General features: G+C 35.4%; 1 protein-coding gene across 1 annotated transcript; it reads left to right on the forward strand.

The window, feature by feature from the left end:
• The first annotated feature begins 14607 nt into the window (after positions 1–14607).
• LOC107794273 (lignin-forming anionic peroxidase) lies at positions 14608–17678 on the forward strand. The gene is made up of 4 exons (XM_016616750.2): positions 14608–14884; positions 14984–15175; positions 15789–15954; positions 16259–17678. The coding sequence occupies exons 1-4, from the start codon at positions 14672–14674 to the stop codon at positions 16645–16647; spliced, it is 960 nt and encodes a 319-aa protein (XP_016472236.2). The 5' UTR covers positions 14608–14671; the 3' UTR covers positions 16648–17678.
• The last annotated feature ends 6557 nt before the right edge of the window (positions 17679–24235 follow it).

The raw sequence follows: 24235 nt of genomic DNA on the forward strand, positions 1-24235 counted from the left end.
CTTCGGAGCATGACACTCCGTAGATTTGTGTCCGGTTTTCCCACAGTTGTAGCAGTTTCCACTGAACCGCTTCTTGCTTGGGTTGTATTTCGGACCAGAAGCCTTCTTCCTCTTTTTGTTAGCTTCAACAATATTTGCTCCCATTATTGTTGAATTTCCACGGCCTCTCCTTTCAGCAGCTTTATTGTCCTCTTCGATTCTCAACCGAACAATGAGATCTTCAAGGGACATTTCCTTTCGTTTGTGTTTCAAATAATTTTTGAAGTCCTTCCACAACGGAGGCAACTTCTCAATCATTGTTGCTACTTGGAATGCTTCGTTGATTACAAGACCTTCACCAAGTAGATCATGAATAATCACTTGCAATTCCTGGACTTGAGTAATAACAGACTTGCTATCTATCATTTTGTAGTCCAGAAATTTTGCGGCAACGAATTTCTTCATCCCGGCATCTTCAGTCTTATATTTCTTTTCAAGCGCATTCCACAATTATTTGGATGTCTCCATGCTACTGTATACATTATACAGATTATCATCCAGTCCGCTAAGAATATAATTCTTGCATAAAAAATCAGAATGCTTCCACGCTTCAATTACGAGAAAGCGTTCATTATCTGGAGTTTTATCCGGCAGATCAGGAACATCTTCCTTGATGAACTTCTGTAGACATAACGTAGTTAAGTAGAAGAACATCTTCTGCTGCCAGCGTTTGAAATCAATCCCGGAAAATTTTCCGGTTTTTTCTGCCGGTGCCAACGCCGGTGTTCGGCTTGTCGTTGCGTTGGCAGTCGCCATCGGAACAGCTTGGTTTTCGTTTTCTGTCATCATCTTTTTCAGAAAAGAATGACACAAACAAATCACGTAGATTTTAAAACCACGTTTTCAAACTGGAGTAAAAATCACGTAGATTTTAATATCCAACAAAACGCCACGAAGGCTTAACTCTCCAAAACGGGAGTACACAAACCACAAAGGTTTTAGTTTGCAGAATAATAAGAATAACACAAGTACAGAAATAAATATTAAATTCCTTAAGATTGTTATTCCCGGTCAATATTGCTGTATTTGTAAATATTAATTCTGCAAAATATAAGTTAACGTAAGGAAACAATAATAATAAATTCGAGCCCACTGAATTCACAGTGTTTCCTTAAGGAATTTAATCCCCTCCTAGTACCCAAGGTTATGGATTATTTCCTCCCAGGATAGAACGAATAACACACTGGTGTAGCGGTACTTCAAACCCCAGTGTTTCGGCGAACACAAAGTTCGGTAGCAAATCACACTTACAGTTGCTTTGTTTGAAGTTAAAAACAATGCAGAACGAAGGAGTATATACTCAGAAAAACGTATGGAAGTTCTGAGAGGAAGGAATGCAATGTATAGCCAATTTGTTGAGCGAATTGTATGTTGAGTTGAGTATTTCTTCAACATTTGCTGCTCATATATATAGCAGCCAAGAAGGAGTGCAAGACCAAACGTCCACCCTTCATGGTGGATCAAGCATTACATATTTGTGGAGCAAGCACTTCATATTTGTGGAGCAAGCACTTCATGGTGGGAAGACCATTATCCGGCTGCCAAATTATCAATACACGGATTGGAAAATATCCGTTTACAAATACGGATAATCTTACGTTAATATTTACTATTAACAAATAAATTTGGTCCAAAAAATTAATCAATCAATCGATCATTTGACCAAATCCAAATCCGAATCCGAATCCGAATCCGAATCTGAAGCCGAAGCCGTAGCCGTAGCCGAAGCCGAGCCGAGCGAGCGACGACGACGACGGCGCGAGGCTTGCTTTCTTCTTAACTCTTTAAGAGCTACAAGAAGAGCAATTATATATATACCCACCAAAAATATCTTCCACTTCCAATATGGGACAATGTCTCATTGTTAAGAGGGGGAAACTTAAAATTTTACTCAAAATTTCATTTTCCCTCCATTTCTCATTCACCCTCATTTTAAGAATATTACATCTTAAAATAAAACCTCAACAATCCCCCACATGAATGGGGAATGGCTATATCACGGAAGTATGCATGAAAAACTGTGTGATTTACAAGCAAGGATTAATTGCATCTGGATAAGTAGGTTTCCCTTTGAACTTTCCGTAGTAAACTTATGTCGGATATACTCGGTCAATCGGTAGATTTGATATCTTTGAACCGTCGATCTTTGGTGTATACCTAGACAACCATAAGTCACACAATCAACCCTTAACCGTCTTTGGTTCTCATTGTTGTGTTCGTTTCAGCCATGAACACCGCCTGGTTTCATAAGTGCGTAGAGAACTGGCCTTACAAAGTTCTCCTTGAAGCGGCTCACACTTCACACTTAAATAGGTGATTCCTAAACGTGTCATCCTGTAGATACACTATTTGATATACCCCGTATCAAATTTAGAAATCATTAAAAAGCCTTAATGCTTTATCCTTGGTACTGAACATTGTCTCATCACGAGAATGGACTAAAATTTTATTTGACAATGTTGAACCGTCATTAATGACTTTGTTTGATCTCTTTGAACCTAGATCTTGGGATCTCCAGTCTTCTAGGTAGAGTTACCGCCACAATGACTTGTTCTCGGCCATAGCCCCATTCCCCTTGATGATTTCTCAACTACCTCTCTAGTTAGGCCTTTTGTAAGTGGATCCGACACATTATCACTTGACTTTACATAGTCAATTGTGATAATTCCTCTAGAGAGTAATTGCCTAACGGTTTTATGTCTTCGTCGTATATGACGAGATTTACCGTTATACATGATGCTCCCAGCCCTTCCAATTGCCGCTTGACTATCACAATGTATGCATATTGGTGCCAACGGTTTGGGCCAAAATGGAATGTCTTCCAAGAAATTTCGGAGCCATTCAGCTTCTTCACCGGCTTTATCTAAGGCTATGAATTCAGCCTCCATTGTAGAGCGGGCAATACATGTTTGTTTGGACGACTTCCAAGATACCGCTCCTCCATCAATAGTGAATACATATCCACTCGTGGACTTAGAATTAGTTGAACCGGTGATCCAATTTGCATCACAGTATCCCTCAATCACCGCAGGGAAATTACTGTAGTGCAATTCAAAGTTCTGGGTATGTTCTAAATATCCCAAAACTCGTTTCATTGCCATCCAATGAGATTGGCCTGGATTGCTCGTATATCGACTCAGTTTACTTATAGCACAAGCTATGTCTGGTCGTGTACAATTCATGATATACATTAAGCATCCCAATACACGAGCATAATCCAATTGTGATATGCTTTGGCCTTTGTTCTTTGCTAATGCAAGATTCACGTCAATTGGAGTCTTTGCAACTTTAAAGCCCAAGTGCTTGAATTTTTCAAGTACTGTCTTAATATAATGAGATTGTGACAATGCCAGACCTTGAGGAGTCTTATTGATCTTAATTCCCAGAATTAAATCAGCAACTCCCAAGTCTTTCATATCAAACTTGCTATTGAGCATACGCTTAGTAGCATTTATGTTGGCAATGTCATTACTCATTATCAACATATCATCCACATATAGGCAAACAATGACTATGTGATTTGGAACATTTTTAATGTACACGCATTTATCACATTCATTTATCTTAAAACCATTTGACAACATTGTTTGATCAAATTTCGCATGCCATTGTTTGGGTGCTTGTTTTAGTCCGTAAAGAGACTTAACAAGTCTACATACCTTCTTTTCTTTACCTGGAACCACAAACCCTTCAGGTTGTTCCATGTAAATTTCTTCCTCCAACTCTCCATTTAAGAAGGCTGTCTTAACATCCATTTGATGAATTTCAAGACCATACACTGCAGCTAATGCTACTAACATCCGTATGGACGTAATTCTTGTAACTGGAGAGTATGTATCAAAGTATTCTAGACCTTCTCGTTGTCTATACCCTTTGACTACGAGCCTTGCCTTGAATTTATCAATAGTGCCATCATCTTTGATTTTTCTCTTAAAAATCCATTTAGAACCCAAAGGTTTATTTTCAGGAGGAAGATCAACCAATTCCCATGTATGGTTGTTCAATATGGATTCTATTTCACTATTGACTGCCTCTTTCCAAAACAATGATTCCGAAGAAGTCATAGCTTCTTTAAATGTTTGAGGCTCATTCTCCAATAAGAAAGTCACAAAATCTGGTCCAAATGAAGTAGACGTTCTTTGACGTTTACTACGTCTTGGATTCTCCTGATTACATGTACTTTCTTTTGTTTCTTCCCGAGGTCGTTTAGATCCTTCACCAAACGACTCACATTCCTTTTTATACGGATATATATTTTCAAAAAACTCAGCATTATCTGATTCTATAACCGTATTATTATGAATGTCGGGATTTTCTGATTTATGAACCAGAAATCGATATGCTTTACTATTTGTCGCATATCCTATGGAAACACAATCAACGGTTTTCGGTCCTATCTTTACCCTTTTGGGTTTAGGAACTTGCACTTTTGCCAAACACCCCCACACTTTAAAATAATTCAAGTTGGGCTTCCTTCCTTTCCATTGTTCATAAGGAATGGATTGTGTTTTGCTATGGGGCACTCGATTTAATATTCGATTAGCCGTAAGAATGGCTTCCCCCACAAGTTCTGTGGCAAACCAGAACTTATCAACAACGCATTCATCATCTCCTTTAATGTGCGATTCTTTCTTTCCGCAATCCCATTAGATTGGGGCGTGTAAGGGGCTGTTGTTTGATGAATAATTCCATATTCTAAACATATTTCTTCAAAAGGAGATTCATATTCACCACCCCTATCACTTCTTATCATTTTTACTTTCTTGTTAAGTTGCGTTTCAACTTCATTTTTGTATTGCCTGAATGCGTCTATTGCTTCATCTTTACTATTCAGTAAGTAAACATAGCAATATCGAGTACCATCGTCAATAAAAGTTATGAAATACTTCTTTCCACCGCGAGATGGTATTGACTTCATGTCACAAATATCTGTGTGAATTAAGTCTAAAGGATTTGAATTCCTTTCAACTGACTTATAAGGATGTTTAACATACTTACATTCCACACATATTTGACATTTTGATTTTTCGCATTCAAACTTGGGCAGTACTTCCAAGTTAATCATTTTCCGCAAGGTTTTATAATTGACATGACCCAAACGTACATGCCATAAATCATTTGACTCAAGTAAGTAAGAAGAAGCTGAAATATTATTATTATTTTCAACAACCATTACATTTAGGTTGAAAAGGCCCTCGGTGAGGTAACCTTTTCCCACAAATATTTCATTCTTACTAATTACAACCTTGTTGGATACAAAAACGCACTTAAAACCGTGCTTAACAAGAAGTCCAGTAGAGACTAAATTCTTTCTCATTTCGGGAACATGAAGGACATTGTTCAAAGTCATGACCTTGCCAGAAGTCATTTTTAGAAATACCTTCCCATATCCTTCAACTTTTGCTGTTGAAGCATTTCCCATATAAACTGTCTCTCCGGGTTCAGCAAGAGCATAGGTAGCAAAAGCCTCTCTAACTGCACAAACATGGCGAGTGGCTCCTGAATCAAACCACCACAGTTTAGGATTTCCCACCAAGTTACATTCAGAGAGCATGGCACACAAGTTATCAACATCATCATGGTTTACTACCATGTTTGCTTGACCCCTTTTCTTGTCTTTCTTCGGAGCACGACACTCCGTAGATTTGTGTCCGGTTTTCCCACAGTTGTAGCAGTTTCCACTGAACCGCTTCTTGCTTGGGTTGTATTTCGGACCAGAAGCCTTCTTCCTCTTTTTTGTTAGCTTCAACAATATTTGCTCCCATTATTGTTGAATTTCCACGGCCTCTCCTTTCAGCAGCTTTATTGTCCTCTTCGATTCTCAACCGAACAATGAGATCTTCAAGGGACATTTCCTTTCGTTTGTGTTTCAAATAATTTTTGAAGTCCTTCCACAACGGAGGCAACTTCTCAATCATTGTTGCTACTTGGAATGCTTCGTTGATTACAAGACCTTCACCAAGTAGATCATGAATAATCACTTGCAATTCCTGGACTTGAGTAATAACAGACTTGCTATCTATCATTTTGTAGTCCAGAAATTTTGCGGCAACGAATTTCTTCATCCCGGCATCTTCAGTCTTATATTTCTTTTCAAGCGCATTCCACAATTCTTTGGATGTCTCCATGCTACTGTATACATTATACAGATTATCATCCAATCCGCTAAGAATATAATTCTTGCATATAAAATCAGAATGCTTCCACGCTTCAATCACGAGAAAGCGTTCATTATCTGGAGTTTTATCCGGCAGATCAGGAACATCTTCCTTGATGAACTTCTGTAGACATAACGTAGTTAAGTAGAAGAACATCTTCTGCTGCCAGCGTTTGAAATCAATCCCGGAAAATTTTCCGGTTTTTTCTGCCGGTGCCAACGCCGGTGTTCGGCTTGTCGTTGCGTTGGCAGTCGCCATCGGAACAGCTTGGTTTTCGTTTTCTGTCATCATCTTTTTCAGAAAAGAATGACACAAACAAATCACGTAGATTTTAAAACCACGTTTTCAAACTGGAGTAAAAATCACGTAGATTTTAATATCCAACAAAACGCCACGAAGGCTTAACTCTCCAAAACGGGAGTACACAAATCACAAAGGTTTTAGTTTGCAGAATAATAAGAATAACACAAGTACAGAAATAAATATTAAATTCCTTAAGATTGTTATTCCCGGTCAATATTGCTGTATTTGTAAATATTAATTCTGCAAAATATAAGTTAACGTAATGAAACAATAATAATAAATTCGAGCCCACTGAATTCACAGTGTTTCCTTAAGGAATTTAATCCCCTCCTAGTACCCAAGGTTATGGATTATTTCCTCCCAGGATAGAACGAATAACATACTGGTGTAGCGGTACTTCAAACCCCAGTGTTTCGGCGAACACAAAGTTCGGTAGCAAATCACACTTACAGTTGCTTTGTTTGAAGTTAAAAACAATGCAGAACGAAGGAGTATATACTCAGAAAAACATATGGAAGTTCTGAGAGGAAGGAATGCAATGTATAGCCAATTTGTTGAGCGAATTGTATGTTGAGTTGAGTATTTCTTCAACATTTGCCGCTCATATATATAGCAGCCAAGAAGGAGTGCAAGACCAAACGTCCACCCTTCATGGTGGATCAAGCATTACATATTTGTGGAGCAAGCACTTCATATTTGTGGAGCAAGCACTTCATGGTGGGAAGACCATTATCCGGCTGCCAAATTATCAATACACGGATTGGAAAATATCCGTTTACAAATACGGATAATCTTACGTTAATATTTACTATTAACAAATAAATTTGGTCCAAAAAATTAATCAATCAATCGATCATTTGACCAAATCCAAATCCAAATCCGAATCCGAATCCGAATCCGAATCCGAATCCGAATCCGAATCCGAATCCGAATCCGAAGCCGAAGCCGAAGCCGAAGCCGTAGCCGAAGCCGAGCCGAGCGAGCGACGACGACGACGGCGCGAGGCTTGCTTTCTTCTTAACTCTTTAAGAGCTACAAGAAGAGCAATTATATATATACCCACCAAAAATATCTTCCACTTCCAATATGGGACAATGTCTCATTGTTAAGAGGGGGAAACTTAAAATTTTACTCAAAATTTTATTTTTCCTCCATTTCCCATTCACCCTCATTTTAAGAATATTACATCTTAAAATAAAACCTCAACAAAAAATACATGGATACACTTTGGCGCACCACTGGGAATCAGATGGGAGGACAACACTATTTTGAATATTCTTAGCAACTGGTGGAGTTGTAAATCCAATAACAAGGTACTTCGGGTCGTTTACGGTCAAAACCGAGTTTACCCTTCGTATGACTAATCGAGATTAGAACATGATGGTCTGAGATTCATCATTGTAATATTGAGCCATGATGTGAAGTTAGGTTGTCGAGCTCGAGCCCCAGAGACTGATCAAGATCGAGATCGGCCAAGACAGAGCTCGAGACCCAGAGACCGATCAAAAATCGAGATCGGCCAAAATCGAGGTCGAACAAATAGAGACCAATCAAGATCGAGAACGAGCCAAGAAACAAAAAAGCCGTTATAGCCACAATTAGGGGGCGAATCTCGGCGCAAATCAAGGAGAGACTAATTAATTAATCTATCATGGGATCTCCACTATGTATTTTTAATTATATCCAAAATAGGATTTCTCCACTATATTATGGGTTGTTATCATTTGTAGAAGTGTGGTCAGATTCATTGAGATTCATAGAACATAAAGCAATATACTATCATTTTCTGACTTTGATATTTAGTCATATTGTTCTTCTATCAATCACTCTCCATTCAATTTGAAGGTGATAAAACTTGAAGGCTTAGACTAACTAATTCATTCGGTTGGCATTCATTTTCTTTTATAGCTAATTTCGATATTCATTTACTTATTTTTCCCAATTTGTATCAAGTTATACCACGTATCCTTAGAACTACGTATAAATTCAATTGCTATCCGTTTTTCGGGTAAACACAGGTAATCTTGAAAAGCACCCCATTGTTATTTGTTGGGAATTGTAGAAGGCTAGATGTGCTTCAAGGTATGGAGGTATTAAGATTTCTTTTACAAGAGTTCAATTCCAGGTTCTTTCCCATTTGAGATGGGTGGTTTTTAAACATAACATTTCTATAGAGGGATTTCTCCAATGGCATAGTATATGTGATAACTCATGGCCTTAACAACAAAGATTATATGTGTTCCTGTAAGTTGGGAAAAACCTTTATTTGGTTGGGCCAAGCTTAAGGTAGCAAACAGGGTAATAATATGATTGGCGTTGGGGGCATTTTAAGAGATCACAGGGGTAATATGATTATGGCTTTCTCACAAAATTTGGGGAGTGGCACAAGTAATTTGGCAGAAGCTACGGCTGCACTTCTAGGCCTACAGTGGTGTCATGCTAATGGTTATGATAGAATTATCCTAGAATGTGATTCCAAACTAGTGATTGATATGTCTAGTGATAATTTAAAATCCCTCTAGCACATGAACAACACTATTCGAAAGATACCACATCTCATTTTTCAACACAATACTACTATTAGACATTGTTACAGGGAGGCTAATAATATGGCGGACATACTTGCAAAATGGAGTCATGAGATTCATGAGGCTATAATCTTTAATAATAATTTTCCGGAGCAAGCCTTTGGTCACTACAAACTTGACAGAATACAGCTTCCTAACCTCACGCATAAAGTGGTCGAGAATATCTTTGTTGCTCGATGAATGCCTCTTTGGCCTGTTGCTATGACAAAATTGTTAGGGAATGAGTTATATGTCACAAGCTCTTTTGGTTATCTAGCACATATAAAAGATCCGTGGAACAAGTTTAACTTTGAATCTGATATCTGTACTAGGTAGATATTAAGATAGGTTTTATTTTGTATTTGGGGGTTAGTTTTATGTCCCCCTCCTTTTGTACTTTACTTTGATTATCAATAAACAAGGTAGGGATCAATGCGAAACCCTCCATCACCACGGAAGGTGAAAGTCCGGGTCGATGGATTAATTCTTTTTTTTAAAAAGTACATCTTAAGGAGCTTGAATTTCAGTTTTGGCATGATTTGGCGGAGTTTTGAGGTGATTTGAATTTTATTCAAAGTAGAAGATGAAACATGGGAAAAAAATAATGTGTATGTATCATTTATGTATCATATTTGTATCAAATGTATATCACGTGTATATTCATGTATACTTCTGTGTGTGATACAAGTTTGATACATGTGTCAAAGAAGAATTTTTTGAACTCGATTTTAACTACGGATTTTGATATCAAATCAGCCTAAATCACCTCCAATCTTCCTCAAAATTATATATTGACTCATCTATATGTTTTCAATGATTTTCAACCATACCCATTGAAAAAAGTCCTTTTTTGGTTAGATTTTAGGAATCTTATAAATATATATATATTTTGTATTTCATCACTTTGTTTACTACCTCATCCATGAAATTTTTCTTTTCGTCTTGCATCTAATGTTGTTGATCACGCTTAAAAATATGAAAGGAGATCTTTGTGTTGATTCTTGGAGAGAACGAACCTTATTTATTTGGGTTTTCAATTTTTATATGTACTTGGCTAGTTTTGATAAATCTATGATTAATGGCTAGAGGTTGGTAAGTTGAAACTTATTTGGGACATTTATGTAATATTCCCTTATCCATTTACTAGTGAATTTGCCGCACTCTGCACGGTCATAAAATAAATAATTGAGATTTAAAAATTTTCTTTATAATTTTAATTCTATAAGTTGAATATGTAGAACATATTTATATTTTTAACAGTTAGCTCAGTTTTACAAAAAATAATTTGAAGTCAACAAAAAAAATGATATTAAAACTACAATGATATATGCTTAATAACTTCATATATCGTAAAAAATCTTTTTGTGGTAAAAAAAAAAACAATAATTAGTAATAAAAACACATAGTATATGATTTAACTTTTTCGTCATTCATAATTAGTAAAATTGTGTTGTCATTAGCAATTTTTTTTCTTTTGTAAATTAAGTAATCTATAAACCACAATAGAAATTTCTATATTCATTGTGACATTACACTTCTCCATTGAAGTAGTAGATTTCTCCAACAAAAAATCTCTTTTACTTCTTCGTTACTAAAAGGGAAAAAAGGAAATTATATTTTATTTACTTTATTCACTGTTTACATGCATGAGATGTGATTTGTCTCTATATATGGAGGATTTAAAGACATTTATGGTAGAAGATATATGATTAAGGCAATCCTAGATTCCTAGTGTTCAACTTTACTCAGTGTCTCTACATTTCAAGTAATGGTTGGGGAATAGTTATCTTTGTTATCTATTTTTTCCTGAAATACTTTATACTTTTTCAGTCAAAGGGCGATTTAACTAATTCTAATATTCTTAGATTTTCTTTTAAAAAAAAAAGAGAAAAAACTTTTCAAGAAAGTCATTTCTCTTGTATCAGTTACCTATTCTAAATTAAACACGATTGTTTGATCCTTAATCTTCACCAAGCAGGATTTTTCAAATAAGGGGAGATAAAAAGAACAAATCTAATTAGGAAAAAACGAAGAGAAAAAATATATACGTTTTCTTTGGCCATAGGAATATATATGTAAAATCTACACTCTACACCTTCTTTTCCTTTTTGAAATTTATATTTACGATAAAGAAAAGAAAATGGAAAATAAACCCACAAAACAAAATAAGAAAAAGGAAAAATTAAAAAGATGAAAAAAGACGAAGAAGATAAAAATCGAAAAGTTTCAGATTAGGTAAAAATGGAAAAAGAAATGTACGTACTTTCTTCTTGTCTTTTTTCCTGATCTTACCACTTAGAAATGTTATATATAGGTGTTAACAAAAAGTGAGATATAATTAAACCTGACCAAAAAAATATGTAGAAGAAGATTTGGAGGCTGGGAAGAAAGGAATAAAGATAATCTATAATTAAAGGCAGTCATAAAAGTGAGTAAAGGAAGAAAGTAAATGCATATGTTTCAAGGAAGGAAATCGAAACAAAGAAGGAGGTTGAGAAGATGCTTGCGGGGAAAAAAAAGGAGAAGTTTCAACAAAAACTTATAATGATACATAATAATGAGGAAAGAGAGGCAACGTAATAGGTGCAAAATAAGAAAATTAATGCACCGTTTCAGGAAATTAATCTTTTAAATTTATTAATTGAGTTTATCGTGTGAAAAGAGAATAAAAATCCCTAAATTTCTAAGAAAATAGATAAATACATTTCCTCATCAATAAGAGATGCCACGTCATTTTCTAATGGCCCTGTTTTATATTTATATATATAGATTACTATGTAATAAAATAATACTACTACGTAATAATGCTATATTTAACGAGTAAATGAATGAAGGATGAAATAGGTTCTGGGCTGCTAGCCAATAACACGAGCACAATGTTCTGGTGATTCTACCCGAGCAGGTGCCTAAGTTGTGTGACAAAAGATAACCAATTAGAAAACATGATATAATGTTTGTTACAAATATAATTAAGAAAATATGATCTGGTGTTAACTGAAATTATATGAGACGGGGGACCACTATGAAATATTATTTTTTTGAACAAATCCGTAAGCTCTGTTGTTGTGATACCCCATGTAAATCTCATATCGATAAAACACGGGGGAAATATTGGATATATAAATAACAAACCTTAAACTCTAGTAATGGGTCTAGGTCCAAAGCGGATAATATCACTAGTGGGTTGGGATGTTACATATAACATCAGAGTCACTCCACATGCAACGACATCTCAGGCGAATCCCACATCGACAAAACACGGAAAAGATGCTGGATATATAAGTAAACAAGTCTTAGACCCTAGTAACGCGTTTTAAAACCGTGCGAGGTACAAAACGAATAGTACTGAACTGTTGCTATTTCAAAAAGTTGTTCATCTCTCTTTTTCTTAAGCTCTCTGTTCTAAACTGGGTTGATTTCATTTTTGAACTCGGTACCTAACCATTGCACTGCTCATCCCCTTTGGTGTTGATGAGCTACTCCCTCGTCCATCAATTCCCTTACCCGTCACTGTAGTCGTTGCTACCCTATTGGAATTACCTCCACTCGCCGGCGATCCAGTTAGTCTGATGCCAGAATTGAGGTCCTCCTTTGGCGATTTCCCCAAATCCTTTGCTAAGTTCCTCCAGTAGTTTTTGGCGATCCAAATTTAAATTTAAGATATTTTAATCTTTTAAGATTTTTAGCACTAAATTATTATACTGTAAAAATTATGGGTTCAAACCTAGCACTTGTTAAGATATAGGTTCTTACGTATGAATCCATACTGCTTTTCGAAAGTTGTGCATTCAGTTGAACATGTAGCCAAAAGGCTATATCTCTAGTGGGAAAAGATAGGATCTTTCCACGAACTAGCAAAGGGAATGTATAATGACACATATATGTTTATATGAACCTAGTAGTTTTTATTCAAGCCTTGTATATATATTTAAGAAATTCACTAAATATTACTAAATATTTGAATATATAAGAAATTCACTAAATATTACTAAATATTTGAATATGTACTCAATTATTATTGTATATTAACTTGATGTTGCTATAGAAACTTATAAACTTCAAATCCTGAAATTGTATCTGTTAAGCAATGGTCTTGAGTTCGAGTTCTTAGTATAAATATTTAAAAAAAAACTTGTAGCTTCTTCCTTTAATTACCTTATATGATGTGAATTCAAATTTATTCCAATGAGCACCCAAAAAAACGTACATGAACTTGAAGATTTTAATGCCGCTGTCAAATGAATACTTTTCGTTAAGTAGTATTTTAATGCCGCTGACCTTTGATATTTCAAAATTTTATCCTTTGACTTTCCTTTACATCGTAAAACTCGATTAATAATTATAACTAGATTTCAAATCATGGTAATGAAAGGTACTTCTAAAATAAAAATGGCTTAATTGTACTTAAGCCGCATTGGTCAATTTTCTTTTTTGATCTGAATATCAATTCGTTTATTCCTTAAAATTTTTAATTTATAAACTTAAAAGTAAATAAACTCCGTTTAGTTTGAATGTTTGTAAGAGTTAATTTGTTAATATTCAAATATAAAACAGATCCAAAAAAATTTATTTTCTTTTATCAAAGTATGTAGATATCACATTGATCATACTAAAAACGGAATCTTTTGCATTTGACTAAAAAGTAGTACTTCTTTCGTCTCACCTTATGTGATATCAATGTTGTTTGATTAAGCACGAAATTTAAGAAAGAAAAAAATATTTTGATGTAAAACAAAGCGTACAAATTTATGTCACTATAAATTATCTCATTAATAAAGTATATATATTTGGAGTCTACATCGTATATAGAGCGCCCAAATGCTTTTTAGACTAAAAAGAAAAACTTAAATGCAAATGAATAAGATTTGGCCAACATCAAGTGACCATTTTAAGATGTTGGAATAATTACTAGATGCTTGGAAGATCAACCCTGTTTTTTTCCTTCAGTTATACCTCACACCAATTATATTCTTCCCACCAAAACTTAAGTATAGATTAATATTACCTGTTAAGTCTGCGTTATATATACGTTGCCCATAAGTAGTTGTAGTCCATTATCCTTTTTTTTTTTTTTTTTGGGTCTTCCCTTCTTCTTTTTCTGAACTTTTTGTATAAGTACTTACATATAGCTTACAATACTACAACAAGAATTCTAGATTTGAAAACTGGGCGGATCTACCATGTACGCTACAGTTTTACGTGAACTCACTATTATTTTTGTCCAAACCCTATATATATATTAAGAAATTTATTAAACTTGTATAAATATTTAACTGCAAACTTAGTTATTACTTGTATATCATAAACTTCAAATTCTGAATCTGTCTCTCCTTTTCAAACCCATAGCCAGCAAGAGGTCAAGGGTATTGATCGATATTTACTATTTCAAATATATTAGTAAGAAAAACTAGCAGTAACGCGGCATAGCAGCTATTAGTGACCAAAAATAGCTTTTCCATTCTTACCATCTACGTGTTTCCTTGCCTATAAATTAAGTCACTTAGGCATTCCCTTTTCCATCATCTTCATTTCTACTTAGCCAATTCACCTAAGCCAAAATCATTCTGAATTTCTTGATAGTATAATACATCGTCTCTAAATTAAATGAATACTCCAACTCAATCTTTCGCAGCTATATTTTCTCTTCTTCTGCTTTCATGCATGCAATGCCATGCACAACTTTCGGCGACGTTCTATGATAATACTTGCCCTAATGCACTCAACACGATTCGTACCAGCATCAGGCAAGCAATTTCAAGTGAACGTCGCATGGCTGCTTCGCTCATTCGCCTTCATTTTCATGATTGCTTTGTTCAGGTTAATTTAAAGATTATTCGTAAATTATTTTTATTTTTCATGTATTTTAAAGTCAATTAATTAATAGTCGAAATGGTGTTATATTGGACGTCAATTTAGGGTTGTGATGCTTCGATCTTACTTGATGAGACCCCTTCGATCGAAAGTGAAAAGACTGCATTGCCAAATCTTGGGTCCGCAAGAGGTTTTGGAATCATAGAAGATGCAAAGAGAGAGGTGGAAAAGATTTGTCCCGAGGTGGTTTCATGTGCTGACATACTAACTGTTGCAGCTCGCGATGCATCAGCAGCTGTAAGTTCATATAATTTGTTTCTTAGAAGGAGTGTGTGTATATGTATATATATATATATATATATATATATATATATATATATATACATATACACTCACACATCTCTGTTACAATATTCTTATATAACAATCATTTACTATAAAATTCAAATTTTTCTTGGAACCGATTATTATGTTATGTTAGAATATATGTCCTCTGATCTATAACGGCACTTCACTATAGCAGCCAAAAAATATCGGAACAAACAAGACTGTTATAAAGAGGTTTGATTGTATATATAAATTCTAGACTACAATGAATAGAACAAGATATATTTTTTATCAACTTTGTGTAAGTTAAATTAATACTATATATATATATATAGTATTATACTATAACCAATTAATTGGTAATCCTAATGCAAGATTATGCTGGAAACAATAGCCGCTCAGATTTTCTGTTTACTTTCTTATTTCCTAGCTGGTATACATAGATTATACACACTGATTATACACGGCTATACAAATATTATACATGGATTATACATATATTATATATCCGTCGGTTATATTACTTTTAGTTTAAGAGGTTGAACGAGGGGCTATTTAAGTTAATTTTTCAAAATAATATCAGGTGGGAGGTCCATCATGGACAGTGAAACTCGGAAGAAGAGATTCAACAACTGCAAGTAAGACACTTGCAGAAACTGATCTCCCCGGTCCATTTGATCCTCTTAATAGGCTTATTTCTAGCTTTGCAAGCAAGGGACTTAGCACAAGAGATATGGTCGCTTTGTCAGGTAATTAATCAGGATATTAACATTTATAATTATCATTTAGAATTCGAAGGGGAGCCTTGGCGTAACTGGTAAAGTTGTTGCCATGTGATCAGGAGTTTATGAGTTCGAACCGTGGAAACGGCCTCTTACAGAAATGCAGTGTAAGGCTGTGTCCGGTAGACCCTTGTGGTCCGGTACTTCCCCGAACTCGCGCATAGCGGGAGCTTAATGCACCGAGCTGCCCTTTAATTTTATTATCATTTAGAATCCGAACAACCTTATAGCTAGGAAAACGAAGGAAATTAATTTTTGCTTTGATTTCCAGGGGCTCACACAATAGGCCAAGCACAATGTTTCCTATTTCGTGATCGGATTTATGGCAATGGAACAGACATTGATGCTGGATTTGCAAGCACTAGAAAACGTCAATGTCCTCAAGAAGGAGAGAATGGAAATCTAGCACCTCTTGATTTGGTTACACCAAATCAATTCGATAACAATTACTTCAAAAATCTCATTCAAAAGAAAGGTCTTCTTCAATCAGATCAAGTCCTTTTCAATGGAGGATCGACAGATAATATTGTTTCTGAATACAGTAACAGCCCTCGAGCTTTCTCGTCTGACTTTGCTGCTGCTATGATCAAAATGGGAGATATTAGTCCCCTAACTGGTCAAAATGGGATCATAAGAAAAGTCTGTGGCAGTGTCAACTAGTTCTTAAATTCCACACTATTTCTATGTTTGGTTTTGTATTAATAAAGTACATCTTGATGAATCTCATGATATGAGAAAGATCAACCAGGTTAGGATAGGCTACTCTCTGCACTTTGAAGAACTCCAACAACTGCCCGAATACCTAATAGAATTAATTCATTCTACTAAGTTGGGAGATCCTAACTATACTGATAATGTCGTTTGGATGCCCTCCACCACTGGTCTATTTACTACTTCATCAGCATGGCAAGCTATAAGACAGTCAAGAGGCATTACACCAATTCTGAAGGGAGTTTGGCACAAATACTTACCCTATAAAATGTCCTTTTTGATGTAGAGATTAATTAAGGGTAAATTACCTTTTGATGATATAATTTCTAGATTTAGACAGAATATTGTGTCAAGATGTAACTGTTGCAGGATACCACAAGTAGAGACCATGCAACATACTTTTATCAATGGACAGATGGCAAGAAATACATGGATACACTTTGGCGCACCACTGGGAATCAGATGGGAGGACAACACTATTTTGAATATTCTTAGCAACTGGTGGAGTTGTAAATCCAATAACAAGGTACTTCGGGTCGTTTACGGTCAAAACCGAGTTTACCCTTCGTATGACTAATCGAGATTAGAACATGATGGTCTGAGATTCATCATTGTAATATTGAGCCATGATGTGAAGTTAGGTTGTCGAGCTCGAGCCCCAGAGACTGATCAAGATCGAGATCGGCCAAGACAGAGCTCGAGACCCAGAGACCGATCAAAAATCGAGATCGGCCAAAATCGAGGTCGAACAAATAGAGACCAATCAAGATCGAGAACGAGCCAAGAAACAAAAAGCCATTATAGCCGCAATTAGGGGGCGAATCTCGGCGCAAATCAAGGAGAGACTAATTAATTAATCTATCATGGGATCTCCACTATGTATTTTTAATTATATCCAAAATAGGATTTCTCCACTATATTATGGGTTGTTATCATTTGTAGAAGTGTGGTCAGATTCATTGAGATTCATAGAACATAAAGCAATATACTATCATTTTCTGACTTTGATATTTAGTCATATTGTTCTTCTATCAATCACTCTCCATTCAATTTGAAGGTGATAAAACTTGAAGGCTTAGACTAACTAATTCATTCGGTTTGCATTCATTTTCTTTTATAACTAATTTCGATATTCATTTACTTATTTTTCCCAATTTGTATCAAGTTATACCACGTATTCTTAGAACTACGTATAAATTCAATTGCTATCCGTTTTTCGGGTAAACACAGGTAATCTTGAAAAGCACCCTATTGTTATTTGTTGGGAATTGTAGAAGGCTAGATGTGCTTCAAGGTACGGAGGTATTAAGATTTCTTTTACAAGAGTTCAATTCCAGGTTCTTTCCCATTTGAGATGGGTGGTTTTTAAACATAACATTTCTATAGAGGGATTTCTCCAATGGCATAGTATATGTGATAACTCATGGCCTTAACAACAAAGATTATATGTGTTCCTGTAAGTTGGGAAAAACCTTTATTTGGTTGGGCCAAGCTTAAGGTAGCAAACAGGGTAATAATATGATTGGCGTTGGGGGCATTTTAAGAGATCACAGGGGTAATATGATTATGGCTTTCTCACAAAATTTGGGGAGTGGCACAAGTAATTTGGCAGAAGCTACGGCTGCACTTCTAGGCCTACAGTGGTATCATGCTAATGGTTATGATAGAATTATCCTAGAATGTGATTCCAAACTAGTGATTGATATGTCTAGTGATAATTTAAAATCCCTCTAGCACATGAACAACACTATTCGAAAGATACCACATCTCATTTTTCAACACAATACTACTATTAGACATTGTTACAGGGAGGCTAATAATATGGCGGACATACTTGCAAAATGGAGTCATGAGATTCATGAGGCTATAATCTTTAATAATAATTTTCCGGAGCAAGCCTTTGGTCACTACAAACTTGACAGAATACAGCTTCCTAACCTCACGCATAAAGTGGTCGAGAATATCTTTGTTGCTCGATGAATGCCTCTTTGGCCTGTTGCTATGACAAAATTGTTAGGGAATGAGTTATATGTCACAAGCTCTTTTGGTTATCTAGCACATATAAAAGATCCGTGGAACAAGTTTAACTTTGAATCTGATATCTGTACTAGGTAGATATTAAGATAGGTTTTATTTTGTATTTGGGGGTTAGTTTTATGTCCCCCTCCTTTTGTACTTTACTTTGATTATCAATAAACAAGGTAGGGATCAATGCGAAACCCTCCATCACCACGGAAGGTGAAAGTCCGGGTCGATGGATTAATTCTTTTTTTTAAAAAGTACATCTTAAGGAGCTTGAATCTCAGTTTTGGCATGATTTGGCGGAGTTTTGAGGTGATTTGAATTTTATTCAAAGTAGAAGATGAAACATGGGAAAAAAATAATGTGTATGTATCATTTATGTATCATATTTGTATCAAATATATATCACGTGTATATTCATGTATACTTCTGTGTGTGATACAAGTTTGATACATGTGTCAAAGAAGAATTTTTTGAACTCGATTTTAACTACGGATTTTAATATCAAATCAGCCTAAATCACCTCCAATCTTCCTCAAAATTTGTATATTGACTCATCTTTATGTTTTCAATGATTTTCAACCATACCCATTGAAAAAAGTCCTTTTTTGGTTAGATTTTAGGAATCTTATAAATATATATATATTTTGTATTTCATCACTTTGTTTACTACCTCATCCATGAAATTTTTCTTTTCGTCTTGCATCTAATGTTGTTGATCACGCTTAAAAATATGAAAGGAGATCTTTGTGTGTGATTCTTGGAGAGAACGAACCTTATTTATTTGGGTTTTCAATTTTTATATGTACTTGGCTAGTTTTGATAAATCTATGATTAATGGCTAGAGGTTGGTAAGTTGAAACTTATTTGGGACATTTATGTAACATTCCCTTATCCATTTACTAGTGAATTTGCCGCGCTCTGCACGGTCATAAAATAAATAATTGAGATTTAAAAAATTTCTTTATAATTTTAATTCTATAAGTTGAATATGTAGAACATATTTATATTTTTAACAGTTAGCTCAGTTTTACAAAAAATAATTTGAAGTCAACAAAAAAAAATGATATTAAAACTACAATGATATATGCTTAATAACTTCATATATCGTAAAAAATCTTTTTGTGGTAAAAAAAAACAATAATTAGTAATAAAACACATAGTATATGATTTAACTTTTTCGTCATTCATAATTAGTAAAATTGTGTTGTCATTAGCAAATTTTTTTCTTTTGTAAATTAAGTAATCTATAAACCACAATAGAAATTTCTATATTCATTGTGACATTACACTTCTCCATTGAAGTAGTAGATTTCTCCAACAAAAAATCTCTTTTACTTCTTCATTACTAAAAGGGAAAAAGGAAAATTATATTTTATTTACTTTATTCACTGTTTACATGCTTGAGATGTGATTTCTCTCTCTCTCTCTCTCTCTCTCTCTCTCTCTCTCTCTCTCTATATATATATATATATATATATATATATATATATATGGAGGATTTAAAGACATTTATGATAGAAGATATATGATCAAGGCAATCCTAGATTCCTAGTGTTCAACTTCACTCAGTGTCTCTACATTTCAAGTAATGGTTGGGGAATAATTATCTTTGTTATCTATTTTTTCCTGAAATACTTTATGCTTTTTCAGTCAAAGGGCGATTTAACTAATTCTAGTATTCTTAGATTTTCTTTTAAAAAAAAAAGAGAAAAAACTTTTCAAGAAAGTCATTTCCCTTGTATCAGTTACCTACTCTAAATTAAACACGATTGTCTGATCCTTAATCTTCACCAAGCAGGATTTTTCAAATAAGGAGAGATAAAAAGAACAAAGCTAATTAGGAAAAAATGAAGAGAAAAAATATATACGTGTTCTTTGGCTATAGGAATATATATGTAAAATCTACACTCTACACCTTCTTTTCCTTTTTGAAATTTATATTTGTTGCGGAAGCCAAATGTATATAGTGTGAATGAGTCACAACTACTATACCAAAAATTATGACAACCACTAAATAATAAACAAGACAATAAGACAACAATAAAAGAACACCAGAATTTACGAGGTTCGGCCAATTTTGCCTACTTCCTCGGACACAATTAATATTTTTTTCACTCCAAAATTATAAGTGAAATAATACTAAAGAGAGAAGATACAAATGCCTTAAGAAGATAAAAAAGGCAAATGAGAGGTGTATTTAAATCCTAAACATTAGGCCTCCTTTTATAGGGTAAAATTCCTATTCAAAATTGTCATCCACTGATGTGGGACTTTTGACAATTTCAACAAATCTCCACCTTGGCAAAATTCCACATCTTCAATTTTTTCTCAATAACAAATTTTGGTTGTGTCTTCATTTTCAATCTTTAGTGTTCAACAATGTTGATCAAATCCAAACAATGTTGAAATTTGACCGCAGTCACCACTTTTGTCAGCATATCAGCAGGGTTCTCCGTAGTATGAATTTTCTTCACCGTGACTCCACCTTCTTCTATGATTTCTCGTACGAAATGATACCGAATATCAATGTGCTTCGTCCTTGCATGATAAACTTGGTTCTTCGCTAATTGAATAGCACTTTGACTATCACAAAAAATTATAATATTTTTTTGTTCAATACCAAGCTCCTTTAGCAACCCCTGAAGCCAAATTGCCTCCTTCACAGCCTCTGTAATAGCCATGTACTCTGCCTCTGTTGTAGACAAAGCAACTGTTGACTGCAAAGTAGACTTCCAACTAACTGGTGCCTTTGCAAAAGTAAACACATAACCAGTAGTTGACCTTCATTTGTCCAGATCACCCGCAAAATCTGAGTCACAATATCCAACTACAGACCGATTGCCTTCCTGCTCAAAAACTAACCCAACATCTACAGTACTATGAATATACCGTAGAATCCATTTTACAGCTTGCCAATGCTCCTTTCCTGGATTATGCATATATCTGCTAATAACTCCAAGGGCTTGTGAAATGTCAGGTCTCGTACAAACCATTGCATACATCAAGCTACCAACAGCATTTGCTTATGGTACCCTTGACATATACTCTTGTTCAGTTTCATCTTTTGGCGACATAGTAGTACTTAGCTTAAAATGGGGAGCAAGTGGCGTATTAATTGGCTTAGTCTTCTTATCTATGCCAAAACGTTGTAGTACTCTCTTCAAATATTCTTTTTGAGATAAACAAAGTTTCTTTGAACGTCTATCTCTTATTATCTCCATGCCAAGAATTTTCTTTGCCTCACCCAGATCCTTCATCTCGAACTCCTCCTTCAGTTGAATCTTCAACTTATCAATTTCTTCCGAATTCTTGGAAGTTATCAACATATCATCAACATATAGGAGAAGATATACAAAGGAACCATCATTAAGTTTGCGCAAATACACACAATGATCGTATTTGCTTCTCTTGTACCCTTGCCGCAACATAAACTTGTCAAATCGCTTGTACCATTGTCTAGAAGATTGTTTCAATCCGTACAACGATTTTTCAAGTTTGCATACCATATTTTCTTTTCCAGCAACTTTGAATCCTTCTGGCTGATTCATGTAGATTTCCTCCTCTAAGTTTCCATGTAAAAACGCAGTTTTTACATCCATCTGAACTAGTTCCAAATCCAACTATGCTACCAAAGCCAACATAATTCTAATGGAGGAATGTTTTACAACTAGAGAAAATACTTCATTGTAATCAATTCCCTCCTTCTGAGCATATCCTTTGGCCACCAATCTTGCTTTGTAGCGAACATCTTCTTGGTTAGGAAATCCTTCTTTCTTTGCAAATACCCATTTGCACCCAATTATTTTCTTTCCCTTCGGGAGATTGGCCAATTTCCATGTATGATTCTGATGAAGGGACTGCATTTCTTCATTCATGGCAATCCTCCACTTATCTTCTTCTGAACTTTGGATTGCGTCTTTATAAGTGGTAGGAACACCATCAGCTACAATTGAGGTTGCGCGAGCAACCGTCTCTATGAGATGAACAGGTTTCGTTATTGTCCTTTTTGGCCTGCTGGTTGCTATTGATTCAAGTTGTTGTCGAGGTTCCTGAGTTGGAATCTCCCTCTCTACTGGATCTTCTTCCAGAGGGTAATCTTTATTAGTTTCCTCCTCTGCTTCTTGTGTAGGAAAAATAAATTTTTCCCTCAAACTCCACCTGCTTTGATGCACCACCAGTTTGTTTGACATCTTCAACTGTCACCTTATCTGTTATGGCAGATTCATCAAAGGTAACATCTCTGCTGAATATAATATTCCTTGTCTCTGGACACCATAAGCGGTATCCTTTGACTCCAGAAGTAATCCCCATAAATATAGCCTTCTTTGCTCTCGGATCCAATTTTGACTCTTTCACATGATAGTATGCAATTGAGCCAAACACGTGCAAAGAGTCATAATCTACAGCAGGTTTTCCATACCATTTTTCAAATGGTGTCTTGCCATCAATAGCAGCAGATGGTAGACGATTAATAAGGTGGCATGCATATGTAATTGCCTCAGCCCAAAATTCTTTGCCCAAGCCAGCATTGGACAACATACACCGTACCTTCTCCAGTAAAGTCCGGTTCATACGTTCTGCCACTCCATTCTGTTATGGTGTATGTCTGACAGTGAAGTGTCGGACGATGCCATCATTTTTACAGACCTTATTGAAATGATCATTTTTGTATTCACCTCCATTGTCTATGCGAATACACTTAATCCTCCTGCCTGTTTGATTCTCCACCATCGTCTTCCATTTGAGAAAAATTCCCAACACTTCATCTTTCCTCTTTATTGTATACACCCACACTCTTCGGGAAAAATCATCAACAAAGGTTACAAAATAGTGCTTCCCACCCAATGAAGGTATTTTGGAAGAACCCCAAATATCAGAGTGTACATAATCCAAAATGCCTTTAGTATTATGGATCGTTGTACCAAATTTAACCCTTGTCTGTTTCCCTTTGACACAATGCTCGCAAAACTCCAAGTTGCAAGTATTTGCGCCTTTTAACAATCCTTGATTAGATAGAGCTTTCAAGGATTTCCCTCCAGCATGTCCCAAGCGCATGTGCCATAGCCTGGTTGCTTCTGCCTCTTTGTCATCACTGGATGTCACTGTTGCTGTCCCAATAACTGTACTACCACGATAGCGGTACATGTTATTGTTCTTCCGATTGGCCTTCATTACCACTAGTGCACCGGAGCATATTCTCATCACTCCATTTTCTGCAATGATTTTGAACCCTTTTGATTCTAGGGCTCCCACAGAGATGAGATTCTTCTTCAAACCCGATACATATCGAACATCTGTTAATGTTCTGATCATTCCATCATGGCTCCTTAATCTTATTGAACCAATGCCATATGAGGTAAGAGGGCTGTTATCCGCTGTGTGGATGACTCCATATTCTCCTTCTTGAAAATTCACGAACCAGTCCTTGTTGGGACACATATGATAGCTACAAGCCGAGTCCATCAACTATATGTCTGATGATGTTGATAACTCTGTTGTAACTAATGAGAAG

This window comes from Nicotiana tabacum, chromosome 23 (assembly GCF_000715075.1).
Source record: "Nicotiana tabacum cultivar K326 chromosome 23, ASM71507v2, whole genome shotgun sequence".
Taxonomy (NCBI): domain Eukaryota; kingdom Viridiplantae; phylum Streptophyta; class Magnoliopsida; order Solanales; family Solanaceae; genus Nicotiana; species Nicotiana tabacum.

Excerpts from the sequence above, each read along its gene's own strand:
- LOC107794273 (XM_016616750.2), top strand. The coding sequence starts at position 14,672 with ATGAATACTCCAACTCAATCTTTCGCAGCTATATTTTCTCTTCTTCTG. Across the intron at positions 15,176-15,788 it reads CTCGCGATGCATCAGCAGCT|GTGGGAGGTCCATCATGGAC; the intron begins GTAAGTTCATAT and ends AAATAATATCAG. Across the intron at positions 15,955-16,258 it reads AGATATGGTCGCTTTGTCAG|GGGCTCACACAATAGGCCAA; the intron begins GTAATTAATCAG and ends TTTGATTTCCAG.